This window comes from Callorhinus ursinus, unplaced genomic scaffold, assembly GCF_003265705.2.
Source record: "Callorhinus ursinus isolate GAN/ISIS: 27379988/994484 unplaced genomic scaffold, GSC_fseal_2.0 scaffold4, whole genome shotgun sequence".
NCBI lineage: Eukaryota > Metazoa > Chordata > Mammalia > Carnivora > Otariidae > Callorhinus > Callorhinus ursinus.
In genome coordinates, this window is record NW_027397066.1 from 99234666 (window position 1) to 99260465 (window position 25800).

At 36.0% G+C, this 25800-nt stretch overlaps 1 protein-coding gene and 1 long non-coding RNA gene across 3 annotated transcripts; one reads left to right on the plus strand and one right to left on the minus strand.

Moving 5' to 3' along the window:
- Nucleotides 1-1201: 1201 nt before the first annotated feature.
- MAD2L1 (mitotic arrest deficient 2 like 1) lies at nucleotides 1202-8856 on the minus strand. 2 transcript variants are annotated; one of them, XM_025874352.2, is made up of 5 exons: nucleotides 8646-8856; nucleotides 7583-7729; nucleotides 4059-4179; nucleotides 2732-2835; nucleotides 1202-2032 (listed from the first exon to the last, which is right to left on the minus strand). In XM_025874352.2, exons 1-5 carry the CDS (start codon nucleotides 8716-8718, stop codon nucleotides 1860-1862), a joined length of 618 nt encoding a protein of 205 aa, XP_025730137.1. In that variant the 5' UTR covers nucleotides 8719-8856; the 3' UTR covers nucleotides 1202-1859. The 2 variants fall into 2 exon arrangements, with proteins under 2 accessions (XP_025730137.1, XP_073748297.1); XM_073892196.1 differs by lacking the exon at nucleotides 8646-8856 and adding an exon at nucleotides 8021-8519.
- A 47-nt stretch (nucleotides 8857-8903) lies between these two features.
- On the plus strand, nucleotides 8904-25113 carry LOC141372648 (uncharacterized). Its single transcript, XR_012378020.1, has 2 exons — nucleotides 8904-9133; nucleotides 24775-25113. It is a non-coding gene; the product is annotated as an uncharacterized lncRNA (long non-coding RNA).
- Nucleotides 25114-25800: the final 687 nt, after the last annotated feature.

Genomic DNA, 25800 nt, shown 5'->3' on the forward strand with positions numbered 1-25800 from the left:
TAACAGAAATTTAAGTATTATCAATGATATATTAAGAAAGCTGCTACCAGTGAGCTTTTGTGGCTCCAGCTATTTGGCAGAGGCATTGTTTCCTAAAGCAGTTGCTTTCTAAAAAGAATTTCAAACTTTTGTCCCAAAAGTAGTTCCAGAATTTTCAACTCTCTCCATATTTTTACTGAACTTCCATTTCTGCTTTCTTTCTCAACCTAACGTTTCATGTTATGAAAGTTATTAACAGCCAAGAATTCAAATGTTTTAATCTTACTAGTGTCCACTTTGTACTATATCTCATGTTGGAAAACCAGACTCTTGACCATACCTAATTCAAAATCATTTCCATTTCTGCATAACTGCTTTTCTTATTCAGGCAAAAGAGTTGTGGGTGGATCTCTAAAATTAGATAGCTTCAACTCTCAAGGGAATGGACTTTCACAACAGCATTCACTACACCCATCATCAAATATAGGCACCTGTACTTGTCTTGTAGTGAGAGAATTGCCCTTTATTCTTAACAAGCAGGCAACAGGATCAAACAGATCATTCAGGTGAAATAACAAAGACAAATACATATGTGATAAAGCTGTATAGTTACTTCTTGGAAGCTTGCCATGTATTTTCCTCTCCTTCATATCTCCAACTTCAGAAAGGCCAGGACCCTGTTTCATTCATCCCAGTACTTGGCACATTAACAGGTGTTCACGTCGTAATTTTTGAAGGAATGGATACAGGCTATGTGTTTTTACTTTATAGTGAAGATTAATGAGTTAATACATATAAAGAGCTTAGAACAGTGTCTGATACTAAGCACTTAATTATTACAAAATGAGATAAGATTTAGAACAGAGATTAGAAGAGACTTTTTAGAAGTCTGCCTTCAACTGACCTTGGCAAAATAAGGAAAACTAGGCTGGCAATAAGGCTAGGAGTATAGAAAAGTTCTACAGTCCAACATATGCTAAAATCAATTAAGTCCAAATGACATGTATTATTTTATACAAAGAATGATGCTTATTTTAAGTCCACAGTTAAAAGGTTAAAGGGGTATAATCAAAGCTTGTCCATTAAATTGAAGTACCTCCAGACTTACTCAAGTTTGTATTCTTAGGCCCTGGTAGGTACAAGATATGATTTGCTATACTGAATCCATCCTACTGTTTAACTGTGTTAATACCACACCAATATAAAAATATGTTCAGACAAATTAAAACATACATGTTTAACTTTATTACATCATCATTTAAAGCTTGATTTTATAAAACATAAAAAAAGTATCACAGGAATTTAAACAGTGGCAATATACATAGCTTTGTAGGTTCAAGTTATATAAATTAAGATCAAACAATTGGAAATGCTTTCAATGCGGAAAATATACAAATGAAATAAATGGCCAAAGGACCTACTAGGAGCAGTATTTCATTACTTACAGATTATCATTAGATAATTTCGGCATCTAAACAAAGAATCTGAATATTCGGACTTCTTTTGCTGCATTTTATATTTAAATATCTCCCTACCTATATTCTGAGTCAAGGTACTTGACCAAAAGGTTTAAGAAGGCATTTAGCTTTATAGCAAGTTTTCCATCTAGAGTTACCACCTTTAAAGGAATTGACATAACAATGCTGATGTAATCTGCTAGTTCCCTTTTGAACAATGTGCAATACTTTATACCAACCCTGTATAAAGTCATACAGGTATCAAAAAATGGAACAATTATGCACAGTTCAACAGAAGTATAATGTTAAGTTTTCCCCATCTAAAAATTAACCAGTGAAACAAAATGTATCAACTATAGTTGAATTGGTTTCAGGAAAACCACATCTGAGAGTTATAAGTACATCACTGTCCTTATCTTATCCTCAGTCATTGACAGGAATTTTGTAGGCCACCATGCTATTTACTTTGTGGATCGTAGTAGTAAACGAACGAAGACGGACTTCCTCAGAATTGGTAATAAACTGTGGTCCTGACTCTTCCCATTTTTCAGGTACAACCAAATCTTTGTCTGTATATATCAGTAGATCAAATGAACCTAAATTGGGGATAAGATCATTAAAGTACAATTATTTTTTTCAAAAGTACAACCACCCTTCCTGTGTCTTTCACATTTGAACTGTCTAGTGTCAGAAAAGCTAGTTTACCTTGGTCTCTAATCAATTATATTAGCTAATTGCTTTTCCTCAATGGAAATTTTAGTACAGAAAATACTGTACTCCTTTTACTTTATGAAAAACTCAAGTTTTCTTTAAAGAGAAAAACCACTAAAAATATTTGCAGAAAATATAAAATTAATCATGAGACAGCATGAATCTAAGCCATAAAAAGATAACACCTTGGTTCTGTGACAGCTGTATCCCAGTGCCCAGAACAACATCTGGCATGTAGTAGGTATTTAGGATATATCTGATGAATGAAGGAGTAACTAAGAAAAGAAAAGACACAATTATAGCTGTAAGTCTTTATTACATACATAGAAGTGTGTAGAAAATAAAAATGAAAGAAATTACATCACATTCAAGAGTGAGTACTGTAGAATGCTTTCATTCCTTTCCTTTTCAGCACTTGTAAATAAAATGCAAATACCATTACTTTAGCTTTATAACAGTTTTCTCATTCATGTAACATGACATTGATAACTAAGAAAAATTTTAATGAACGTGTTAATTCTTCAAGTAGTAGCTTAGTCTTTTCCACAACAAATTTAACCAGTGTGAAGTTCTATCATACTTACAAGAAACTTCCAATAGTGGCAGAAATGTCACCGTAGCTGTGATCTGTCTGATCACTGAACGGATTTCATCTTGGATAGCTTTCTGAGACTTTTCTCTGGGTGCACTATCAAAGAAATCAATTAATTCATTTTAAGTTTTAACAAGTTATTTGAAACACAGGTAAGATTATTTATCTGATTAAATGCTTCCGAAATCAAATAAGTAATGCAGTCAAAAGGAGTTTTTTTTTTAAATGAAAATAAATATATATCCTTCAGAAACTTAGTAGGCACAATATGTATCTCTATTATTTCATTTATCCTTCCAATCATTTTTTAGGGTTGATCTTAGTATCAGGTCATTAAATAACAGATGACTAGAAAACCTGCCAAGTACTTCAAGTCAGGAAAGCTTCAGCATGTCTTAAAATAAAGATAACAAGCAGTAACTAAAATATTTAATCAGTATAATCATTTTGGCATTTTTAGTAATGCCTAAATGTCTAATTTCCTATTGCCTCAAATAAGATGTTAATCGTGTATGGCGTTATTTTTATAATTAAACATTTTCTAAAACAGACCAAAGGCTTCAGGAACAAACTCCATTTCATTATGAGAGATAGTTCAGAGTTTACAGGTAAGCATGCCTAGGACAATGCTAGAAATTAGCATATAATGATGGGCATCTCCCACCCAGAGAATCTAAAAACTTCAGTTTACTAAGTGTCTAAGGAGGGGCGCCTGGGTGGCTCAGTTGGCTAAGCGACTGCCTTTGGCTCAGGTCATGATTCCAGGATCCTGGGATCGAGCCCCGCATCGGGCTCCCTGCTTGGAGGGAAACCTGCTTCTCCCCCTCCCACTCCCTGTTTATGTTCCCTGTCTCGTGTGTTCTATTAAATAAATAAATAAAATCTTAAAAAAAAAAAAAGGGAGTGTCTAAGGAAGTTTGTAGCATTAAATGAAATACAGTAGAGCTGAACAGTAAGCTGGGAGAAAGTCTAGGATAATACTTCATGGTTAAAAGTACCTTTCAACGATTCATGAAATGGCCCACCTAGGACGGACACCATGTGTTGCTTTACATATAGCATCATAAATACTAAAGTTTGAAATTTATGGATTTAGCCTAAATGCAATTATGTTAAAAGTCCGTGATAGGCAAAATTCTTTCGTGAACACAGTTTGTGAGCCCAATCCTTCTCCACAGGAGATTAAAGATCAAATCTAACATACTTAGAAACAAACTACCTTATATGAAACTAGTTCAATATAATTAGAACTCATTTAGTAAAAGAAAACAGCTTTGGAAAAAATCTGTAAAAATGGAAGCAATTTACTTCATACTTACCTGTCATCTTTTGCAGTCTTGTCACACTCAATATCAAATTGCCATCTTTCAAGGACCTCACCACTTTCAATATTTGAGATGACAACCACCAGTTTCTGAACTGAACACTTGTATAACCAATCTGCAATATATAACAAAGAATCTTTTGTTTCACTGCATTACAAAACAACTCTCTTCCCAGGTCTCACTTTCTATCCTCAGCAAATTCCTACCGCTAGTATTTTGGAACTCTGCCAACCTGTACTGAAAACCTGCCCCACAATAACCTAGCTCCTATTTTCAAATTCTCAGTATTTGTACCAGATATAGTACTGAGTGCTGAAGACAGAGTAGAAAACATGAAGTATACCCTAATCCAAGGTAAGATGCAGGAGATGGCCATTAATCTAATCACTGCACCAATAAATGTAAGATTATAATTGTGATAAACGCTATGAAGGTGCAGTATGTGATGCAATGAGAGCATAATATAGGAAAATTGGATTCAGGGAGTTCTCACTTGACTTCAGTTCTACAAATAAATACCATTAAATATGCAAAATGATACAGAAAAGGGTACAGGTCTTAAATATTGAAAAGGGAATAACATTTGTTCCATCTGAAAGAAGGGTAATACAACTGCAGTAAAAAAAAAAAGGGGGAGAATGAACAAGGTCAGTTTGTTCAGGATACATAAGGGTCAGACCATGCAAGGCTATGTGGGCCAAATTAAAGAAGTTACACTTCAAGAACCAGGGAAGTCATTATGGTATTTGAAGTATGGTGTGATGTAATTAAATTTGTATTTCAGAACTATCCTTCTGGCTGGGATGTGGAAAGTAGAGTAGAGGTAAAGAGGTGATCTAGAGACACTAATTAGCAATTCAAGCAAGAGGTAATGTAGGGGCGCCTGGGTGGCTCAGTTGGTTAAGCGACTACCTTCGGCTCGGGTCATGATCCTGGAGTCCCGGGATCGAGTCCCGCATCGGGCTCCCTGCTCAGCAGGGAGTCTGCTTCTCCCTCTGAACTTCTTCCCTTTCATGCTCTCTACCATTCTCTCTCAATAAATAAATTAAAAAAAAAAAAAAGGCTTACAGAAGGATAAGCTGGTAGAGATGGATCAGTAGATAGTTTCAAGAGATTTCATGGTTAAAACTGTTAAGATGTATTGATTACTTATGAGTAAGGAAGAGGAAAGACTGAGATAGCTCCCAACTTCCTAGTTTATATCACCAGTTGGATGGTTGATCCATTCACTGAAAAAAGAATGCAAATGGGAGATGATGCTTAAATTTTAAGATTTTTAAGTAATCTCCACACCCAACATGGGGCTGGAACTTAAAATCCCGAGATCAAGAGTTGCATGCTCCATTGACTGAGCCAGCCATGAGCGCCTTAAGTTTAGCTTTCAAGTATCACTGGGAGAGCCACACGAAGATATCAAGGGAGCCACTAAATATATGAGCACAATTAGGAGAATTGGGTTGGATGTACATCTGTGAGTCAACTACACCAAGGTTGTTAGTGAAGCTATGTACATGTCAGAGATCGTCCTAGAGAGAGATTAGAGTGAGAAGAGGGCCTCACGACGAGCCCTGAATTAATCTCGGAAATTGGGATAGTATACTCAGGAATCTGTAGTTTGTTTTTTTTTTTTTTTTTTTTAAGATTTTATTTATTTATTTGAGAGAGAGAGAGAGAGAGTGAGAGATAGAGAGCACGAGAGGGAAGAGGGTCAGAGGGAGAAGCAGACTCCCCGCCGAGCGAGGAGCCCGATGCGGGACTCGATCCCGGGACTCCAGGATCATGACCTGAGCCGAAGGCAGTCGCTTAACCAACTGAGCCACCCAGGCGCCCTGTTTTGTTTTTTTTTTAAGAGACAAAACAATTTTGTAATATTTAGGGCTTTGGGCCGCCTAGGAACTCTGTTGTATAGTCTTTAAAAAACAGCCCTTTAAAAATCTGAAAACATTCTTAGTTTGCAGGCAGTACAAAAATAGCCACTTGCTGGACACGGGCTGTCATATGTATCAACTTTTTCTTGACATATATCAACTTGAAATTGGGTAGTAACTTAAGGATTTGGAGTGGGTGGATATTTTTTTCTTTTAAAACTGAAGAGAGATGAAACCAATTAAAATAACTCAAAACAAAGAAATCAAAAGTACCAGAGAAGAACTAGGGTAAAATCCTTAGGAAGGCTAGAGGAACGGGGATTCAGAATGAACAATTTGTCTCTAAGAAGAGCAATTCCTCCATTTGAACTAAAATAAAAGGGAGAAATTAAATAGGAAGGTCTGCATACATCCGAGGTGAAATATCCTCAGTGTAGTCTTAAAGGAGATAACCCAAAAACCAGTAGCTTAGGTGGGGCTTGCTTCTCCATCAAATTCAGATGACACAGATTCTTAGTTGCTTACAGGTTTCAAGCTAAATAATCTGAGTACAGCCCTATGAATGACTATGGGTGATTTAGCCCTGAAGATAATAAAAAACCCAATTAATCTAATTTTAAAAATGAAGCTACTTGATACAAAGAAATATATATGACTCATGAATTAAAAAAAAAAAAGATGACTAGTGTGTTTTGGAACTAGTTTTGGAAGATCAAATGGGGAGCTAGGGAGAAACATCCTACAACAGAAAAATTAGAAGTGAAAATCCTAAGTAGAGAAAAATATGGGGGGGGGAAGGAATAGATGGAGAACAAGTATTGATTCAATACAGTAATTTCTTGAGCTAAAGAAAAACTGAGCATTCAGATAGAAAAGGCTTACTGATTAAGGGCAGGATTTTAAAAAAGACAAATAGAAATATATAAAAAAAAATAAGAAAACTCTATAGGGTGCTCTATTACTTTGTAGTTCTTTTCTTTTCTTTGAGTTTCCAGGTTGTACCCAATTTTATTTTCCTTTATCTAAAAGTAATGATGGCTTTAAACTCTAGGCAGTTACAGAAAATATATGTTAAAAATATATAGTGGATTTTTTCTCCAATAATGAATACCATCATAAATACGGAAAATTCCAACTTGTTCCATCTGGCTACATGAACTACAAAAATCATTTCTAAGGAAGTTGATGGAGAGTTTTGTGAAGCCATATCAGATTCCTAATATCAAAATATTCAACCCACTCAAACTGCAGTACGGGAAGGGTGGACTGTCTTTGAATTTATATACTATTTGCTTCCTTCCAATTAAGAATCACTATATTTGGGGTGCCTGGGTGGCTCAGTCGTTAAGCGTCCGCCTTCGGCTCAGGTCATGATCCCAGGGTCCTGGGATGGAGCCCCACATCGGGCTCCCTGCTCAGCGGGAAGCCTTGCTTCTCCCTCTCCCACTCCCCCTGCTTGTGTTCCTGCTCTCGCTGTGTCTCTCTCTGTCAAATAAATAAAATCTTTAAAAAAAAAAAAGAATCACTATATTTGAGGTTGTAGTGTTTTATACCTTTTTGTAAAGAGCTGAAAAATGACCACCAAGATGCCAGAAAATATGGGTTCTACAAGGCCTGCAAAACTCAAAATGGTTTGCAACAATTAAATACCTTTCAGCTGTTCCACCACATTATTTAGGTATTTTATGAGCTCAGGATCAGTTGTTACAAGCAAGGTGAGTCCATATTTCTGCACTCTAGTAAAGGTTTCAGATGGATATATGCCACGCTGATATAAAATGCTGTTGATGCCAAATGCTGAAAACAAAAGGAGTGTTAAAGAAAAGTCATTATCATTTTGTAACTCTGGAAAATAAAACATTATTTAGATGTGGCTACATTTCATTAATGGTATAAAACTGTAAATGACTTAACGTGTTTGTGGGTGTTTTGCTGAAAGCAGAGTAGGTAAAAAGTGGCATTAAACATTCTTAAAACCTTGCTTCTAAATAAGAGAGAACACGATACCTGCATTTCTTTGGCAAAAAAAAAAAGAAAGAAAAACGCCAAACTGCATTAATTTACTGTCAAAGTAGTACTACAACTCACTGTAATCCAAGTCCCAATTCCAGAATATGTGGTGAGAGAGTGTCAAAATAGCCTTTTGCATATGAGTTAGCAACTGATTAACTGTTCCCTCCAATGCTCTCAGCAAGCCTTTCCCACTTTTTCCTCCTTTTCTCCTCACAAATCCTGCCAGATTCTATCAGAAGGTACAACTGTCCTGGTCCAGAACGTCGTTTCCTAAATCTAGTCCATCACCGCCAATATACCAAAATACCAGAATCAAAGCGTGGCCGAGGGGTTGTTAAAAATATACGTGGCCCCCATCCCGGTCCTACTCCGCCTTAAGTCGCGGAGGGTGGAAAGTGCGTAGGATCTGCAGTTTAAAGAAACGCTGCAGGTGGAGGTGCTACATCGCGCGGCAGGCCTCAGCAGCACGTAGGCCTCCAGCTCCACCATTAGCAACGAGTCCGGGGGCGGCGTCTGCATCCGCTTCTTCCTAGATTCTCCCGCCGGGCAGGAGGCTGGGGCAGAGAGAGCTTAATTCTAGGCCTCTCGGCCTCCCCTCCACCCCCCACCGCTTCCCCCGCCTCCGTGGCTGAGCCACGGGCCTACCGGGCTGCCTGGCCTCAGTTCTCCCCGCCCTCCGGCCTGCGCGAGGAGGACTTACAGAAGAACTCGGCCACGATTTCGGCGCTCCCGCGCAGGGTGATGCCTTGCTCCCGGGAGAGCTGCAGCGCCATGGCCAGTCCTACAGACGAAGGAGTGCGCTTCCACCCGGCAGAGAGCGACAGCAGAGACTCCCACAGCAGTTCCCCGCCACTCGTTTCAAAAGTAATGACGCAGCGCGCCGTCGGGCCCTCCGCGCAGGCGCGACGAGCCTCTAGGGCCCGCCCCACGCGGCGGGGCCTGCAGGTCCTCTCCGAGCTTTCCGGAGCTGGCCTCTCGCGCAGGCGCAGTGGGTAGGCGTGGTCGCGCAGTTCCGGGTCTTCAAGCTCCGGAGGGTCCCAGCTGGGCGCGTGCAGTTGTGGCCTAGACCGGCCTGAGGGAAAGAGACGCCAAAACCTGGTTTTAATGGCCGCTCCATAGGCGTGCGGAGTGAGCGACCAAGGAGCACAATTTGTCAGTTTCAAAGCTGTTCTCAAGGTGATACGAACTGTCCTCCAGCTGCGTCTTAAGTGGCGCCAGTGATCCCTAGATTGAAACTAGCGATTGAAACTTTTCCTAGATGCTTTGGGAGTCAGTAAAGAAACCGCGTGCGCGGTAGCCAAGCCACAGCTTTAGAGAGCCTGATTACTCTATGGAATCGCGGCTTTTCTTGAGGAATTGGGTTAGGGTTAAAGGGACGAGCCGCAGCCTATTTTGTTCTGTGTTTGTGTTTGTCCTGGGCTCAGCCTATTTCCACCCAGTTCCGCTGTGAGGCAGTCTGGAGCGGCAGGGACTTGCAGTCAAACTTTTAGGCTTGGTCTACCCGGCGCGTACGCTGCACCCACAGACGCCGGTCAGGAATAAGATCTCCTTCGTAAAAAAGGCCCACGTACACTGAAGAACTTTTCAGGGAATTTTGACTCACAAACTCATTGACTTCCTGTTAGGATGAGAAGTACTAAAGGGCACGATTGCTGTTCATGTCAATTGCGAAACAATTTTATTCTTAAAACAGCTAGAAAAATTATTTGTAAAATGAAGTCTCAAAAACTATGTACCAGATATACTATTTAATTATATGAGAAATGCCTTAGTGTTTTATTTTTCTATTAACAAATTACCACAAATTAATGGTTTAAAATAACACCCATTTATTATCTTAGTCGTGTAGATCAGGAGTTGGTATGATACAGCCGGATGCTCTGCTTAAGAGTCTCCCAGGGTTGAAATAAAGGTGTCTGCAAGTGGAATCTCATCGAAGATCTGGGGTTCTCTTCCAAGCCCCTTGGTTGTTGGCAGAATTGATATCCTTGTTTCTTGGACTGAGGTGGTTTTGCTAGTTGTTGGCCAGAGGCAAATTTTGTGCCTTTGCCAGGTAGTTCTTCCATAGGCCTTCTCATACTTCCAGTTTCTCAGACTTCATGGAGATCCCTTTTAAGGATTCATCTGATTAGGTTAGACCTAGTCAGATAATTTTCCTCTTTGATGAATTTAATCCGGGAAGTGATATCCCATTATATTCACAGGTTCTGGCCACACTCAGGCAGAGGAGGTTATATAAGATGTGCTCCTTAGAGGCCATGGATTTTGTGGCCATCTTAGAATGCTGTTTATGACAGTGTTATATATCAGATTTTGATCAGTTTAAAGAGTAAAACATAGGTAATAGGCTGAGTAACCCTAAAATATTTTCCTTACATCCTTTAGTCTCTTGTACCTGTGTGTATGTGTGTTTGAATCACCATCTTTTCACTCTGTCCACCAGGAACTTAGAGTCAGGATTCTGGCAGCACGCTGGTAGAGCATGATGCCCAACCTTACGACAAATAAAAATTGTTTCTCTTTCTAAGGAACTTTATGTCAGTACAGTGCACTTCAGGAAAGATTTCCTTCAGTTTCATGGTAATATAGTTCTGAAATTACCTGAAGATACAAATAATTGTTAGTATAATTTTGGAGATTCTAGAGCTTAAAAGGCTGGCAAAATAGATGTTTTCCATATATAGAAGAAGTATTAAATATTTTTTTTTGTGCTCTGTGAGATGTAAGAGATAATTACGTTTAGAAGACCAAGTCTGTACTTTTTGAGGAATTTGTAATCTAGTTTTGTTTAAATATGCATACTTGAGGGGCGCCTGGGTTGCTCAGTCATTTAGCATCTGCCTTCGGCTCAGGTCTTGGTCCCAGGGTCCTGGGATTGAGCCCCGCATTGGGCTCCCTGCTCAGCAGGGGGCCTGCTTCTCCCTCTCCTGCTCCTCCTGCTTGTGTTCCTGCTCTCGCTATCTCTTGCTGTCAAATAAATAAAAATCTTAAAAAATAAATAAATAAATATGCATACTTGAAAAAAAAGAAAAATTGAAGTCTATGGGTATTTTAGGAAGAACTCATAATTTGGCCTTATCTGGCTTCTGCCTAACTCTTCGGCTGCCTTTCAGATTACTTTCCTAATCTGCCCATTCCTTTAGTCATTTTTCCACCTCAGGGCTTTTCGTAATGTGCTTTTTCCTGCCTAGAAATTTCTATCCATTCAAATTGCTAATTATATTTATACTTTTTTTTTTTACTTAAATGTAACTGTATTCTAGAAATTTTCTTTGACCTCTCGGATTATAAAATCCTTCCCTATGCATTCTCATAGCATCTCAGAGCACTATTTCAGAGCATTGTTTTCATTCTTACAATGAAAACAATGACATTGTAATAATTATGTAATGATTTGTGTTATATCTTCCCTGTCACCATGGAGGACCCATGATGACAGTGGCTAGTCCAACAATATTTGTTGAATGAATGATCATTTGAATATTTACCTAGGAAAATTTCATGGAAGAACCCAAGACATTTTCAAATTGGAGAGCAGGTTGGATGGATGAGGTGAGGCCACATTTTGGGAGCTTTGAATATCCATCTGAAATAAGTTGGACGTACCAGGGATTTCTAGGCTCTTGGAACTGACATAATTAAAGGGGTATTTTTTTCAAGTGTAAATTCAGTAGTGGTTGTAGAATGGATTGTATATAGGACAGTCTCGAGTGGTGGTCCTCAAACTTGAGAGTACGAAAGAATCACTTGGGTGTTTTGCTATATGTAGATTCCTGACTTATTCTCCCTTCTCCAAATCTAATTCAGTCCAGCACCATAGCCACTAGCCACAGGTGGCTCTTAGGCACTTGAAATGTGCTTGTCTGAATTGAGATATGCTACAAGTATAAAAATACCAGATTTCAAAGACTTAGTATAAAAAAAGAATGTAAAGTATCACAGTGATATGTTTTTCAATCGATTACATATTGAAATGATATTTTCACATGTATTGGATTAATTTCACTTGTTTCATTTTAGTTTTTTAATCTGACTGCAAGAACATTTAAAATTACATATGTGAATCCTGTGAGATTTCTGTTGGACAGTGCTGGTCTACTTTATGGGGTCTAGGAGATGACATGTTTTAACCAACCTCCCAAATGATCCTTACATTACTTTTAGAAAAGCATTAGACCATAATGGATATTTTAGTATTGCAGGCCTAGAGGGCCTAGGAGGTTGAGAACCTGGACTAGATGGATGCCAAAGAGTTTGAATAATGAATCATGGAACACTACATCAAAAACTAAAAAAAAAAAAAAAAAAGATGGTGTGTGTGTGTGTGTGTGTGTGTGTGTGTGTGTGTGTGTGTGTGTGTATGAGAGCAAGATATTTTGAGGCAAGAATTGAATCGATGACTTAAAAGGGAGAAGAATGTACTGGTAGTACAGATAAATCCAAGGTGGCAAGCCTGCAATACAGGCTAGTGTTGGTGAAGTCTATGGGTATGTTAGAAAGAACTGCCCAAACTCAGCCTATTTTATTTCTTATTTATCACATAAACACTGAAGGTTCCAGAAACTTAGGAGAGATGTCTTTCCTATTAATTTTAATTGCTCCATTTGACATTGACCTATCTTATCTAAACCATCTTATCTTTACAGAATGTTTTTTTTAAAAACTTGTCTTTAGTTACTTGAGTTTAGTTTTATTTATAATTCAGTGAAGTCTTTCTAATATTTGGGGGGAGGCTCTTTGGACAGTGAGAAGTATAAATATAAATTAAGATTTATTTCTGAAGAAAATTCAAGCAGACAGCATAACCCAACAAACCCATATCACCAAAAGAGATAACTATGAAAAAGTGTGTCATAAACAGACTTAAATTCAGTATTAGGATGCTAAAACCAGAAATGAAAATTTCTAAAGCTGGAATCAAATGGAATTTTAGACTGAAAGTAAATTAATGACTTAGTAGAACAATCTTATAGTTGAGGAAACTGAGGTCCTGAGTGGATACATTGTTAGTCTAAGATTCAACATCTAGTTAGAAGATTTAGTAGTAGAATCTAGAGTTTCTGACTTAGTCTCTTGTTAAATTTTGTCAATTTGAAGATATGCTAATTAATGCTCTTGTTTTTAAAGGCTATTTTTAAAAAATCAACTGATTTTAGAGTAAGGTTTTTTTTTAAGATTTATTTATTTATTTGAGAGAGAGAGAGGAGCATGAGTGGGAAGGGAAGAGGGAGAGGGACAGAGAATCTCAAGCAGACTCTATGCTGAGCGAGGAGCCCCACATGGGGCTCAGTCCCAGGATCCTAAGATCATGATCTGAGCCAAAACCAAGTGTTGGACCCTTTACTGACTAAGCTACCCAAGTGCCCCAAGATTAAGGGTTTTTATTCAATAAACTACACATAACTTGTCAAGAAAACGGCAGTTACAATCCATAATGCATTTTATGTTAATACACAAATTGTTTCAACTGCGCCAGAAGATGGCACTGTTTACACGTGAAATAATACCTTTTAAAAATTCAGTGCATATCTGTTACAATTTGTGCTTCAGTTCAAAGTAAAATTAAGGGAAAATGTATTTAATGGCTTCTAAGGTATCTGTATATGTGAAATACATCAGAATGAAATTTTGATCTTAATATATTACAGAATTCATATATTGTAAACATTTAGTATATGGATGCTCACTATATTTACACTTAATTTGCATATTGTTTTTTACATGGAAAAAGGAAACCTTTTAGGTAGTTGAATCATTATTCTCACAGAGTTAGGAAAGTTTTCCTTCAAATCACTAGGTGTTATTTAATTCTTGAGGCCAACATCTTGACATAAAGCAGTTTGTTCTAAATCTGTTAAAGCAGAGGGATACTTTATGATAATTTTAATAAGATGCATTTACTAAAGTTTGAAAAAAATTACTGTGCACATAGGTAATAAATTAATTATTAATTATCAGTTTGCGGAATTTGCTTTTTCTTTTTAAAAAAGGATGTTGTCATAAAGACCTATTTTCCTCACATACTTTCCCGCTAAGGACTTTCTTTGATTGTTGGTCCACATGTTCAAAAAGATAGCACAACAAATTTGAACCATGACACTGTATTAATGAGCAATGGCTTAATAGAGTGAACAAATTATAACCCCATACTGGTGTAATTTATAATTTTTAATGATCCAGTTGCATATATAGGATATTATAATCTTTTCTTTAGTAAAAATTGAGAAAATATTATTGAGAACCAAATATTATTGAGAACATAGTAATAATTCCATAAGTTCTTATCATGAAAAATATAGGCTGTTTCTTAGAAAGTATTACTGTGTTTTGTTATGGTTTTGTTTTGATATTATAATTCTCTTATGATAATGGCATATAATCACTTAGAAGTCTTTTCATGGCTCAACCATGATTAGGTATCAAAGGTATAATTTGAAAGGTAGGTGATAATCTTATTCATATTTAATCCCCAGACTGATGGAATATGTGTGTGTGTGTGTGTCATATATATATATATGAAGAATGGGTTCTGCAATCAGTTGGATTTGACAGCACAGTGTATTTTAAAATGTAATTGAAGTTCAAAACAAACTTAGAACAGTTTCAGGTACAGAAACTATCAACACAAAGCCTCTAAGAAGAATTAAAAAGCCATGGTTGCTATTAAATTAATAAAAATAGATTTAATTTAAGTGATTTTATAATTATTAAATCTAATCAAACATTTTATGGGCCTATCATACTTTTTTTGTTTGTTGTTTCTGAATATTCTGTATATAGGGTTATTTTTATTATTGCCCATATGTAAATAAAGGTGAATTAGTTCTGCTAAATCTGTCAACTAATAATTAGACTAAAATGGTATCTGAGTGAATAGAAATATTTTTTGAGGAGTTCTACAGACAATAAAATAAACCATAAATTTGGGTCTTTCTCAAATATTTGTGAATACCAATTTATAAAACACTTATGAGAAGAAAAAGCTTTGTGAAAACATGGAAAATCACTTTACTTTAAATTTATATTTTTCTATTTAGATAAACTTGGTTCTGTCAACTGGAACTGTTCTCTTATAAGCTGCCTTGCGTTTATAGCTCATTCAAACAATATAGTAGTCAAGCCATATTTATCAGGTTACAGATCAGTCATGCACGTTAATTCTATTATTTCTGCTGGGATTTCCCACTTAAAAATTGATTATGACAGTGTTTTTTATTCTTGAGTAATGTACATAGTCTGTTTAACATCAACTGACAACAAAACGTCTTACTAAACCCTAGAGTTTTTGGTTTCTTACTAAACCCTAGAGTTTTTGGTTTAGTGTTGGAGATCAAGTGGGTTAAAAAATAAATGGTATCTTTTTATTATTGCTTAGTTTCAGTATAGTTGTAAATAAAGATGCTAACTTTTCACACTGAAATAGATGGCAATTATCTGTTGTAAGGTTGTCTTTTGGATGATCCAGAATATACCTTTTTAAGCTTGTGTTACATTCATATCAAAAGGAAACTTGAAGTTTCATTAATTTGTTTATCTACAAGAATATTCTTGCAGACCCTTGTCTGAGAAACAACAGGCTGTAGCATTCAGATATTCAAAATGTATTCACAGAATTTTGATATTCTCAAAAGTGAGGTGTGGTTATGAGTTTGTATAATTAAGAGTTATTGATGAGATAGGTTCCTTTTTGGTTTTGGAATCTTACATTAAGATTCTTACTAAATTTGAGTTATCTTTAGTTTCCATTGAATTAATAAGAAATTATAATATTTAACTCCTAAAGGCAGCCAAATATACTACTGTAACACTGTTAAACATCTTAGGGACTTAAGAAGTTATGTGCTGCTATCTCTTGGATAGCTGCCTGCCTTAGGAAAAAGTTCAGGAGTGCGGGAAGGGCAGGCCATTACTTAATGCCCAGGTACACCTGGAACTTGACGGAAGATTATTTGAAGGACCTTGGAAATGTATATACCTTCCTCTTTTCTTTCTCAAAGATCTTGTTTAAAATAGTGTGTCCCAGGGCACCTGGGTGGCTCAGGCTGGAAGCTCTCGTGCTCTCTTCTCATTCTCTCTCTCTCAAATAAATAAATAAAATCTTAAAAATAAATAAATAAATAAAACCAGACTGGTAAGTCAACATTTAAAAAAAAATAGTGTGTCCCATTAGTAACTGAAAAAATGATGAATATATACCAATATAGGTTTATTTATCTCTAAATTATAAACTTTTCCAGACTATTAGGTACATGTAGTATATACTATATATTTATATATATTTAAAATATATATGTATTTCAAATGTTATATTTTATATATGTTATATTTAAACATAATAAATATGTATATATTTAAAACATACACAAGTTAGAAATGAAAGAAAGATGAGATGAATGTTTCTTTTAAAAATGATTCTTATTGGAGCACCTGGGTGGCCCAGTAGGTTAAGCGTCTGACTCGGTTTCAGCTCAGGTCGTGATCTCAGGGTTGTGAGATCGAGCCCCCATCTCTGGCTCTGAGCTCATCTCAGCTCTGAGTCTGCTCCTGATTCTCTCTCCCTCTCCAATCTCTCCCACTCTGTTCCTCCCCCCACTCAGGCTCGCTCTCTTTCTCTCTAAAATAAATAAATAAAATCTTTAAAAATAATTCTTGTTATATCACTAGAAAATTATTTTTATGTTCACTAAATGTATTAGTAATTATATTAAAATTTATGTGGTTAATATGCCTCATTTTTTAAAAATATTGGTTTAATTATTTGTAAAGAATGATTTAAAAGTCTGATACTGAGTTCAGTTTATTTTAATACTTGGGAGTTTTTTGGTTTGTTTTTGAAGTTTTTGTTTTTGTTCTTTTGACCATGAGAGCTAAAAAAGATACATCACAAAGACAGGAAGATACAAATGGAAGAAGTCCATTAACGACTTATTTATTTTTATTTATCTGTATTTTTATAGTTTTAACAAATGGTCTAAAACCGAAGATATAAGCAGTTTTCGCCCATTTCTTAAAAATATGAAAAAACATCTTTCTATTTGGAATTAATTGTTTCCATCTTTTAATTGCCTTTGGGACTAATTTGTAATTTAGAAAAATTATAAATGGATTAGAAAAATTTGTTTCCAAGTTTTTCAATTGTACAGATGAAGATTTTTTTAAAAAAAATAATCAATACAAACATGCTCTCTCAGCAGCATGACTGTCTTTTGAAAAACATTTGCTCATTCACTTAAAAAAGTCACTTTTCCTTTGTAAGAACATATTGAGTGTTAATTTTTCTGAAATTCTTCTTAGCACAGTACCGAGTGTTACCTACATAGAGAAAGGGTGAGTAAATTTGAAACAGTTTTTTTTTTATAAGGACATGTAACATGAGATCTATCATCTTTTTTTTTTTAGATTTTATTTATTTATTTGAGAGAGACATAGCGAGAGAGGGAACACAAGCAGGGGGAGTGGAAGAGGGAGAAGCAGACTTCCCCCGGCACAGGGAGCCCAATGCGTGGCTCGATCCCAGGACCCTGGGATCATGACCTGAGCCGAAGGCAGACATTTAACGACTGAGCCACCCAGGAGCCCTTCATTTCCTCAATATACCAACAGTGACCTGTAACTTTCTGATAGGGTGCTGGTGTCAAACCATTTGTTACATTTTAGTACAGTTTAGTATATTTTCTTAGATTAAAAAATCAACATAAGTAGACATTCTAACAGTACTTCTTATACCCCCAAAGGACTATTTTGTGCACATATTCCACTTTGGAAATCATTAGTTAAAAGTACGTTTACGGAAGTCCTATTGACTGAAGGGTAAGGCACCCTGAGTTGGGGATAGTAGTGTTCCCTGCTTGCCCCCTCTCTCAGGTACACATGGAATAGACAAATGTAGCTTGGATGACTGACTTGCCTGCGTGGAATGTGAGCTCTCATTCTCCATGCCAGCTTCTGCCAGACCAATCCTGTGAGGAAAAGACATTATTTTTATTGGGAAAAGATGCCCCAGACTTTTGAACACCATTCATTTTCCACTCAAACCTGCCGAAGACACAGAATAAAAACCCTCTTCGGAGTTTCAAGAGATTCTTGTATGGTAAAAGTCCACTTGGATCACATGAAAAAACTACTACTTGTAGCATAGAGGTGGAAGGTCATGGCATTGTCTAAGGAAGCAACAATCTCCAACCAATCTACCAGAAGCAGAGTTCATAGTCACATGTGCAAGAAAAAGGTGTCATCCTCGCATGTTCTAGAGAAATATTTTAGAGGTGGAATATCCGGACAATTTAAGAAGAATTCTATAAGGATATTTTTTCCTCATCTGTACAATGGAGATAATACTTACCACATAAAATTTTTGTGAGGATTACAGGAGATAATATAACTGAAGCTTTGGTTTATTGTTAATATATTTTTGTTATTGCTGTATTCTTGTTATTATAAATTATTGTTATTATTATTTAGATAGCTTTTCTTCCACTTTCCCAAGCACCTTTCCTGAGTCTGATACGTGTGTAGTCTAGGGTAACTAGAGGAGTCCTCAGGTAATGCAACCTCAGGATAAAGGTGAGGACATATACTCTCTTACCACTATGGCACACAAGATACAATTATAATAGCTAGCATTTATTGAGCACTTCCTTTCTGCCAGACACTCTTCCAAGTGCTTTATGTGAATCTACTTACTTAATCTTTTCACAAGCACACAAGTTAGGTACTTTAGTTACTTGTGTTTTATAGCTAAGGAAACTATGTTATAGAAGGAAGTTGAATAATTTACCCAAGATCACCCAACTCAGAGAACTGCAGTCAAGTCCAAGCAATCCAGATGGTAGCTTTCAGGATATGAATCCTGAAAGTATGAAAGGGCTGGCTATATTTTAGACAATCTATCATGAGGTGAGGCATAGTGGGTCCTTATGTCCTGTCCCTCCCTCCATTCTTGATGTGAAATATTAAGTGAAGTGAGGAATAACCTTCAGTTTCTCAGTGGAGGAGGAGGCAAGATAGGGAAGTGGGGGAGGGCAAAGATAGGCAGACAAGAAAAAAGGGTTGGAAAGATTCTGGGGGCAGCCATTGTGCAGAATAGGAAGAGAATTCAACCAAGAAGAAGGAATAGTACAGAGCATTGTTCCTCGATAGATGTTTACTGAGTACTATTTATCTCATGATGTGGAGCTATATGGGGGGGAAAAACAGCCTTTCTTTTCCAGGCAAATGTAGCTGGGGACCCAATATACCAAAATAGCTGCAAAGAAGGAGGGATGAGATAACAACCAAGTGAATGCATGCAGTAAATGCAAAATGAATTCAAAAATAACTATGGGAATGTGTCTTGGAGGACATTGCAGTACTTGAAGGGTGTTTAGAACTTCAGCAGGCAAAGATGGGTGGCTGTTGGGGAAGGTTAAATTGAGAACAATTCGGTCTGGTGTGGGTCATAAAGAAAAGATAGGACGATAACCGTTTTGGATATACACATACAGGTAGGACATTACAGGCACAGAACTTAACATCAATAGACCAAAAGTACGTAAGCACCAAACCAGCTCACTTTTACCCATGACACAGTCTTCATGTAATCAGATCACATCTGGGTCCTTTTTCTGGAGAGCCTTTGTGTGGCAGGCTGAAAAGGTGAGACTTTTCCCGGGAGACATGAGGAAGCCATTGGAAGGTTTGGAACTTTGGAAGAATTTAATTATAGTGATGTTTTAGTAACATGATGGTAGCTGCCATGAATTACAGATTGGAAAGCTATGTAACAGTCCAGGCAAGAAGCACTTAAGACTGTTTCTTCACTGTTTAAATTGCAGCACGTGCTGTAATCATCAGGAGAATCCTTCCTTTGGCCTCATTATCATAGATTCATCAGGTTCCCCTCTTTTCTCCCTATCTTTGGTGTCTTTGATTTCTGGTTAATTCCTCCAAATTTTTACTCTTCTTAGCTCCTACCCTTTTCTCTTGGCCTTGTTAACTTGTCTTCCACTGCTCTATGTGTGTGAGCTGTTCGGCTCTGACCTGACTCGATTCAGAGTAGGCCGGCACATTTCAGCCCCACCACAGTGATTTCAATCAACTGAGGGCCTGACTCACTCCGTTCCTTATGTTACTGCTATATCCCATAATATTTGCTTAGCTGTAATGGTTACTAATGTTTGATGTCATTTTATTATTTAAATTAAGTAAAATATTTCTGCCTTTTTTCCATGGCATTATGACTAACAGAGGAGCATGATAGATTTTGTGTTTGTGAATAGAAGATAAGGAGAGTAGCTCTAGTAACCCTCTATGTTACTTATCGTTTTATTAAGTTTTCACATAATTTTATTCAAATTTGAAAGCCTTTAAAATTAAAGACAGAAAATCATATACATGAACTTGATGTTCTTAAAATACTAAAATATTGCCGTTGGTTTCTATCTAGTTACATTGTTTTTCTATTTAATAAATTATCAGTTTCCGCCTTCTCTTACAGTGACTTAGTATCCAAAACATAGTGAACATTTAAGTATATGAGGTGAAAATATATAAAAAAAAATGAATGAAAATGAATAGGAAGAAGTCTTGAATCTAGAATATGGATATATCTACACACATACACAATATGTCCCTACGCCATTTGAATCCATAATAACCTTCCTTTAAAAGCATCATTGCAGTAGTTTCTAAGTATCTCAAAATTATTTTTAAGTTAAGGCTTTAAGAAAGTAGAAATTTTGAATAATTAGTGCTTATTACAAATTTACCAAAGGCAGTAAGAAAGCATTTGTAAGATCAACTTTTTAATTATAAGATATTTTATAAATGATTCAGTCCTACACTTCTGCTTGCACACTTCCACATGAAACCTTTTTTCTTTTTTCTTTTTTTTCCAGTGGAAGAGGACAATCAAACTTGGTTTTATCTTGAGAGCTCAAGAAAGGGTAAAAAATGGGTAGCAAGAAGTCTTTTTTGTGGAAAATGAATCCATCTCAACGGGAATGAGCAATGTTTGAATTTTGTATAGAAAATTTATCTGACTTCATAATTAACTTGATTATTTGATTTATTATGTAAACAAAGTATAATGTTTCTTAAAACCTACAAATAACCACTTTTTCTAACCATGAAAGATTAAGTGAAAACAAAGGGAGTGAACAAAAATGGGAGGGGGTCACAGATCTGTATCTGCATGGAGGAAGAGGGCAGTACTTTTGGGGAGTGCAATTTACATGAGCATCTGGGTCTTTTGTCATGTTTTGGATGGATGACCTGAGTCTGATATATTGGTGAATAGCATTAACAAAGGTCTGGTTGTCAAAGGCTAGAAAGAAAAATGCAATTAGCCACAGCAATGAGGTGATGTCTGTGTTTGGGGGAAAAAACTGACACCTAACTGGCAATAGAAAACACTGAAATGATAACATCAGTAAAAGGCCAGATTTTGTGTGTGTGTGTGTGTGTGTGTGTGTGTGTGTGTGTGTATCTATTATATAATGATCTTAACTCAGTAGGATATGACAAAAAAGGCATTTTTTGGTACTATTTGGCTTATGTGTTGAAAGTGAATGTGTACCTGTTACCAAAGAAATGACATGAACTCATGCATTTTTAACTCATAACACACTAATTTCACCAACCTGACATTCGCAATACTGTTTGTTTCTATTAAAGAAAATTAGAAATAAATAAAAGTGCACTTGGAGTCTAAAAGAAGTTTGCTCTTTTTTGGTCTAATTTTTTTTTTTCTTTATAAACCATGCCATCCATAGTAGAGAAGCATATCTAATCTCCCAATTAGGTCAGGCCCCAGGATAATCAATCTCTTTAACAGCAGATGCCTTGTTTTAGCAAATGAATGCTTGGTTTCAAAAGCAGTTTTGTGTTGAGAGAGGAGTGCAGTTGGCATGGGTGATTAGAACTCTTTTAAACCCCATAAAAAGCTTCTGTAGATTGTTTTATGCCCACACTTTGTGAACTGAAGTAAATGTTGTATATCTCCATCTTAAAATGAACATGGTGGGGACTTTATACAGTCTGTGAGAACATCTACATGCATATAAATGGAATTATTTGAAGTCCAACATTTTTATGGCCATTTGAATTAAACTGTGATTTCAATAACATCTAAAACTAGTGAATATGTTTTTAGTAAGTGCTCTTCATATTAATTAAATATACTCCTTAACGAGTATAACTTATTAGGTTAGCAATTTTTAAACTGAAAATACAATGGCAAGTTAACATGATTCTTAACATTTATTGTTTGGCCTACATTTACATTAGTCTGTAAATGCCTTTCTTCGTGTCTGATGCATTTTCAGTTCATAGTCACATCCATGTGTAAATGAGCAGTGTGCAAGCCAACTTTGAAATCAAGAAGAAATCATTTAACAGTAAAGTTTATAAACTGTATATTAAGTCAAAACCATAGATTGACTTTGTTTTGCTCAAAACAACTCATTTCATATATGATAGACTGAAATATAGTGACATACCTTTCACTGTGGTATAACAAAAAAACTCTAAGACTTCAGTAAATTATTTTAGAGAATATTGTTCAAAATCTGATTGCTGGAACTCATCAGTAAGGCCTGAATGTGATACATAAAATAATTCAGAAGGCCACAGGAGTATTTATTTTCTTTTTTAAGAGAGTAGTCACATAATTAAAAGCATTGAGTTGAAACATTTGCAAGTTAATTAAGAAAAAAAGCATTCGCCTGTATATTTGGGATGTTCTCATTTCAACTTTATTGTATAATGGTCAGTTCTACCTATTTTTCTCCCCTCTTAAAAATTGTTTCAATCATGCCTAATCTGTGGAAAGTTAATATTTTCCATAGTGAAGGTGGATAAGACATCTGAGGAAAAATTAAAAGCAGATGGCCTTTAATTTAAGAAACATTTGATACTAATTACTTCCTACCTTTCACATGACTTAAATGTTGGTGAGTGTATAAGATTACATTACTTTTTTAAGAAAGGTTTTAAGGCTAAATTTGGTCGATAAGATAGAGATCCAGTGAGATGAGATTTTTAAAATAAAGGCATTCTTTTTTTTTTAAATACAGGCCTTCTTAATAATACCAAATACCAGAACAGAACTGTGACAATTTACTTGTGCTTATTCTAACTCATAATAGCATTTTAATATGATTAGTAGAATGGCTTCTGTGTATTAAGATCCCCAAAGTTTTTAACTGGAAAACAGTTTAATGTCCAATCTGTTACTCAGCTATATTTTATTTTTTTATTTTTTAAAAGATTTTATTTATTTATTTGTCAGAGAGAGAGAAAAAATGAGTTGTTAGAGGGAGAGGGAGAAAGGCTCCCGCTGAGCAGGAAGCCTGACGTGGGGCTCGATACCAGGACCCTGGGATCATGACCTGAGCTGAAAGCAGATGCTTAACCGACTGAGCCACCCAGGCATCTCAACTCAGCTATATTTTAAAGATTTAAAACTTCATTTTATTGCTGTAGCATGTAAGGCAGTTTACATTTGATTTAGTGGAATTAACACTTAGCTTTATATGATAGCTTTCTTAGTCAGACCCCACTGATTTTCAGAATCCAGAGATTTTCAAGCTGAAACTTTTTCTGATCATAGAGCTTTCGTAGCTAAGTGTATACATGGATTATTTATTCCTTAGACATGCACACACATTCATACACGCACGCAAACACTATAATACAAAAAAAAAAAAAAAAGTCTGAAAGAAAACATACCAAAATGTTAACACTATCTCTGGGTGATGGATAAATTTGGGGTTATTTATAGAATCAGCTTACATTTTTTAATGATTTTTTTATAATTAGGAAGAAAATGTAACTATTTTCAGTTTCAAATAACAGACATATTATGATCCCAGCATAGATAGTGTATAGTTTGACCATGATTTTCTCCTGTCCTCTGAAATCTCTGTAAGGGCAAATACCTGCAAAGGCCAATATTCTGTTCTTTCCTTGAGCACTACCACTTTGGCCGTGATGTTGAAGTAAACCACTCTGTGAAAGTTAGAGTTTAATTCTAACTGGAAGAAGCATGTTGTGTTTAAAACATCCCGGGAATGATCCAAAATAACAACTGGTAACCATGGTAAACAGGAATTGTACCTATTCAGGATCTCAGGAGCACTTTGCAGTTTTATTATTGAAGACCCCCAAAGACATTTTGTTTTTATTATATCTATGGGTGTTTATCACATTAAATCTGAGCTATTTTTGAAATATGTATTAATTCATTTAAAAATATTCATTTAATTAATTTAAAAATAACAGTGAACACACATTATATGTTAACACACATATATAGTTTTTTGAAAACAAAGTAAAATATATTAAGAAGAATGGCACTATTTTCCATTTTTGTAAATGTCTTTTATGTATGGCTTAGCAGAAGACTGCTAGCCTCTCTAATCCTCTTCTGCATTCAATTTCTTAGAGTGTGGTATTTTGGTTGAAGTATATGAAGAAAACTCGGCTTCATACAAATGTACAGGAGGAAAAGGGAGGGACATTTTACTAATTTTTTCAGATAATTGTGGGTATTCTTCTTTAATATTACTCCAAATCTCCACAAGTACTAGTTTGTTGAAGATCCCATGCAATGTGGAATCTGAAACTATATCAACAAGCTTTTAATACCTTTGAAACTAGCCCCAAGAAGATTTCTAAAAGGAGTCTAATTTTTGCTTTAAAAAATAAATTATAATGTTGCAACAATAATAACACAACCCCTAGGTTAAGAGGGTAACATTTTAATCTGCACCGAAGTTGTTTCCCGACAAACACTGCTCACATTTCTTTCTTTTTTTCTTTTTTTTAGATTCTATTTATTTGTCAGAGAGAGAGAGAGAGAGAGAGAGTGTGAGCGCACAAGCAGGGGGAGCACCAGACAGAGGGAGAAGCAGGCTCCCCGCTGAGCAAGGAACCTGATTCGGGACTCCATCCCAGGACCTTGGGATCATGACCAGAGCCAAAGGCAGACACTTGACCAGCTGAGCCACCCAGGCACCCCTGAACCTGATTTCTTAATTCTTTAGGTGAATCAACTTTCACGTTTACTTTTACGGCATGGATGAGGTCTTAATGCCTTTGCTTTTTATCTTTTTTTGAGATAACTTTATCTCTATCTATTAAACAGATATGAGCTGCATGGGAATATCAATAAATGTTTGATCAATGGTTGTTGGCATGGTGATCTACTTTCCCAGATTTCTGTCTTCACAGTCAGTATAAAAGAAAGTAATTTCCAAATAAAACCTTTGCTTGAGCCCTGAGAACCAAAATATTGATTTCCAAAAGAAAATATTTGTTTCAGTGGTGAATTTGTATTCCAGAAATCAAATCCAAATTACACATTTCTTTTTATGGCACTCATATAATATGTCACATATTATTAAAAATAATTTAGAATGTTCCCACACATTGTTTTGATGATGTCTCTTTTCCTTGTAAATATTGGTACAAAATGTTCTAACAATGAACTAATTATAAAAAAAAAATTTTTTTTTTTTTTTAATATTTAAAATCCCTTTTCTTTTAAAATTGATGTCTGGTTGTTTCCACTAGGAAATGTAGATAATACATTTTCATGTTCTTTTTTTTTTTTTTAATTTTTTTAATTTTTTAATTTTTATTTATTTTATTTTTTTATTTGAGAGAGAGAGAATGAGAGATAGAGAGCACAAGAGGGAAGAGGGTCAGAGGGAGAAGCAGACTCCTCACCGAGCAGGGAGCCCTATGCGGGACTCGATCCCGGGACTCCAGGATCATGACCTGAGCCGAAGGCAGTCGCCTAACCAACCGAGCCACCCAGGCGCCCTCTTTTTTTTTTTTAATGATGAAAACAATAATGTCACTCTTTCCTTGCG

What these genes read in the sequence shown, in the direction of transcription:
- MAD2L1 (XM_025874352.2), bottom strand. Translation starts at nt 8,718, where the DNA reads ATGGCGCTGCAGCTCTCCCGGGAGCAAGGCATCACCCTGCGCGGGAGC. An exon ending in AATCGTGGCCGAGTTCTTCT is followed by an intron (nt 7,730 to 8,645) that starts GTAAGTCCTCCT and finishes TTTTGTTTTCAG; the next exon opens with CATTTGGCATCAACAGCATT. An exon ending in TGTGGTGGAACAGCTGAAAG is followed by an intron (nt 4,180 to 7,582) that starts GTATTTAATTGT and finishes TATATATTGCAG; the next exon opens with ATTGGTTATACAAGTGTTCA.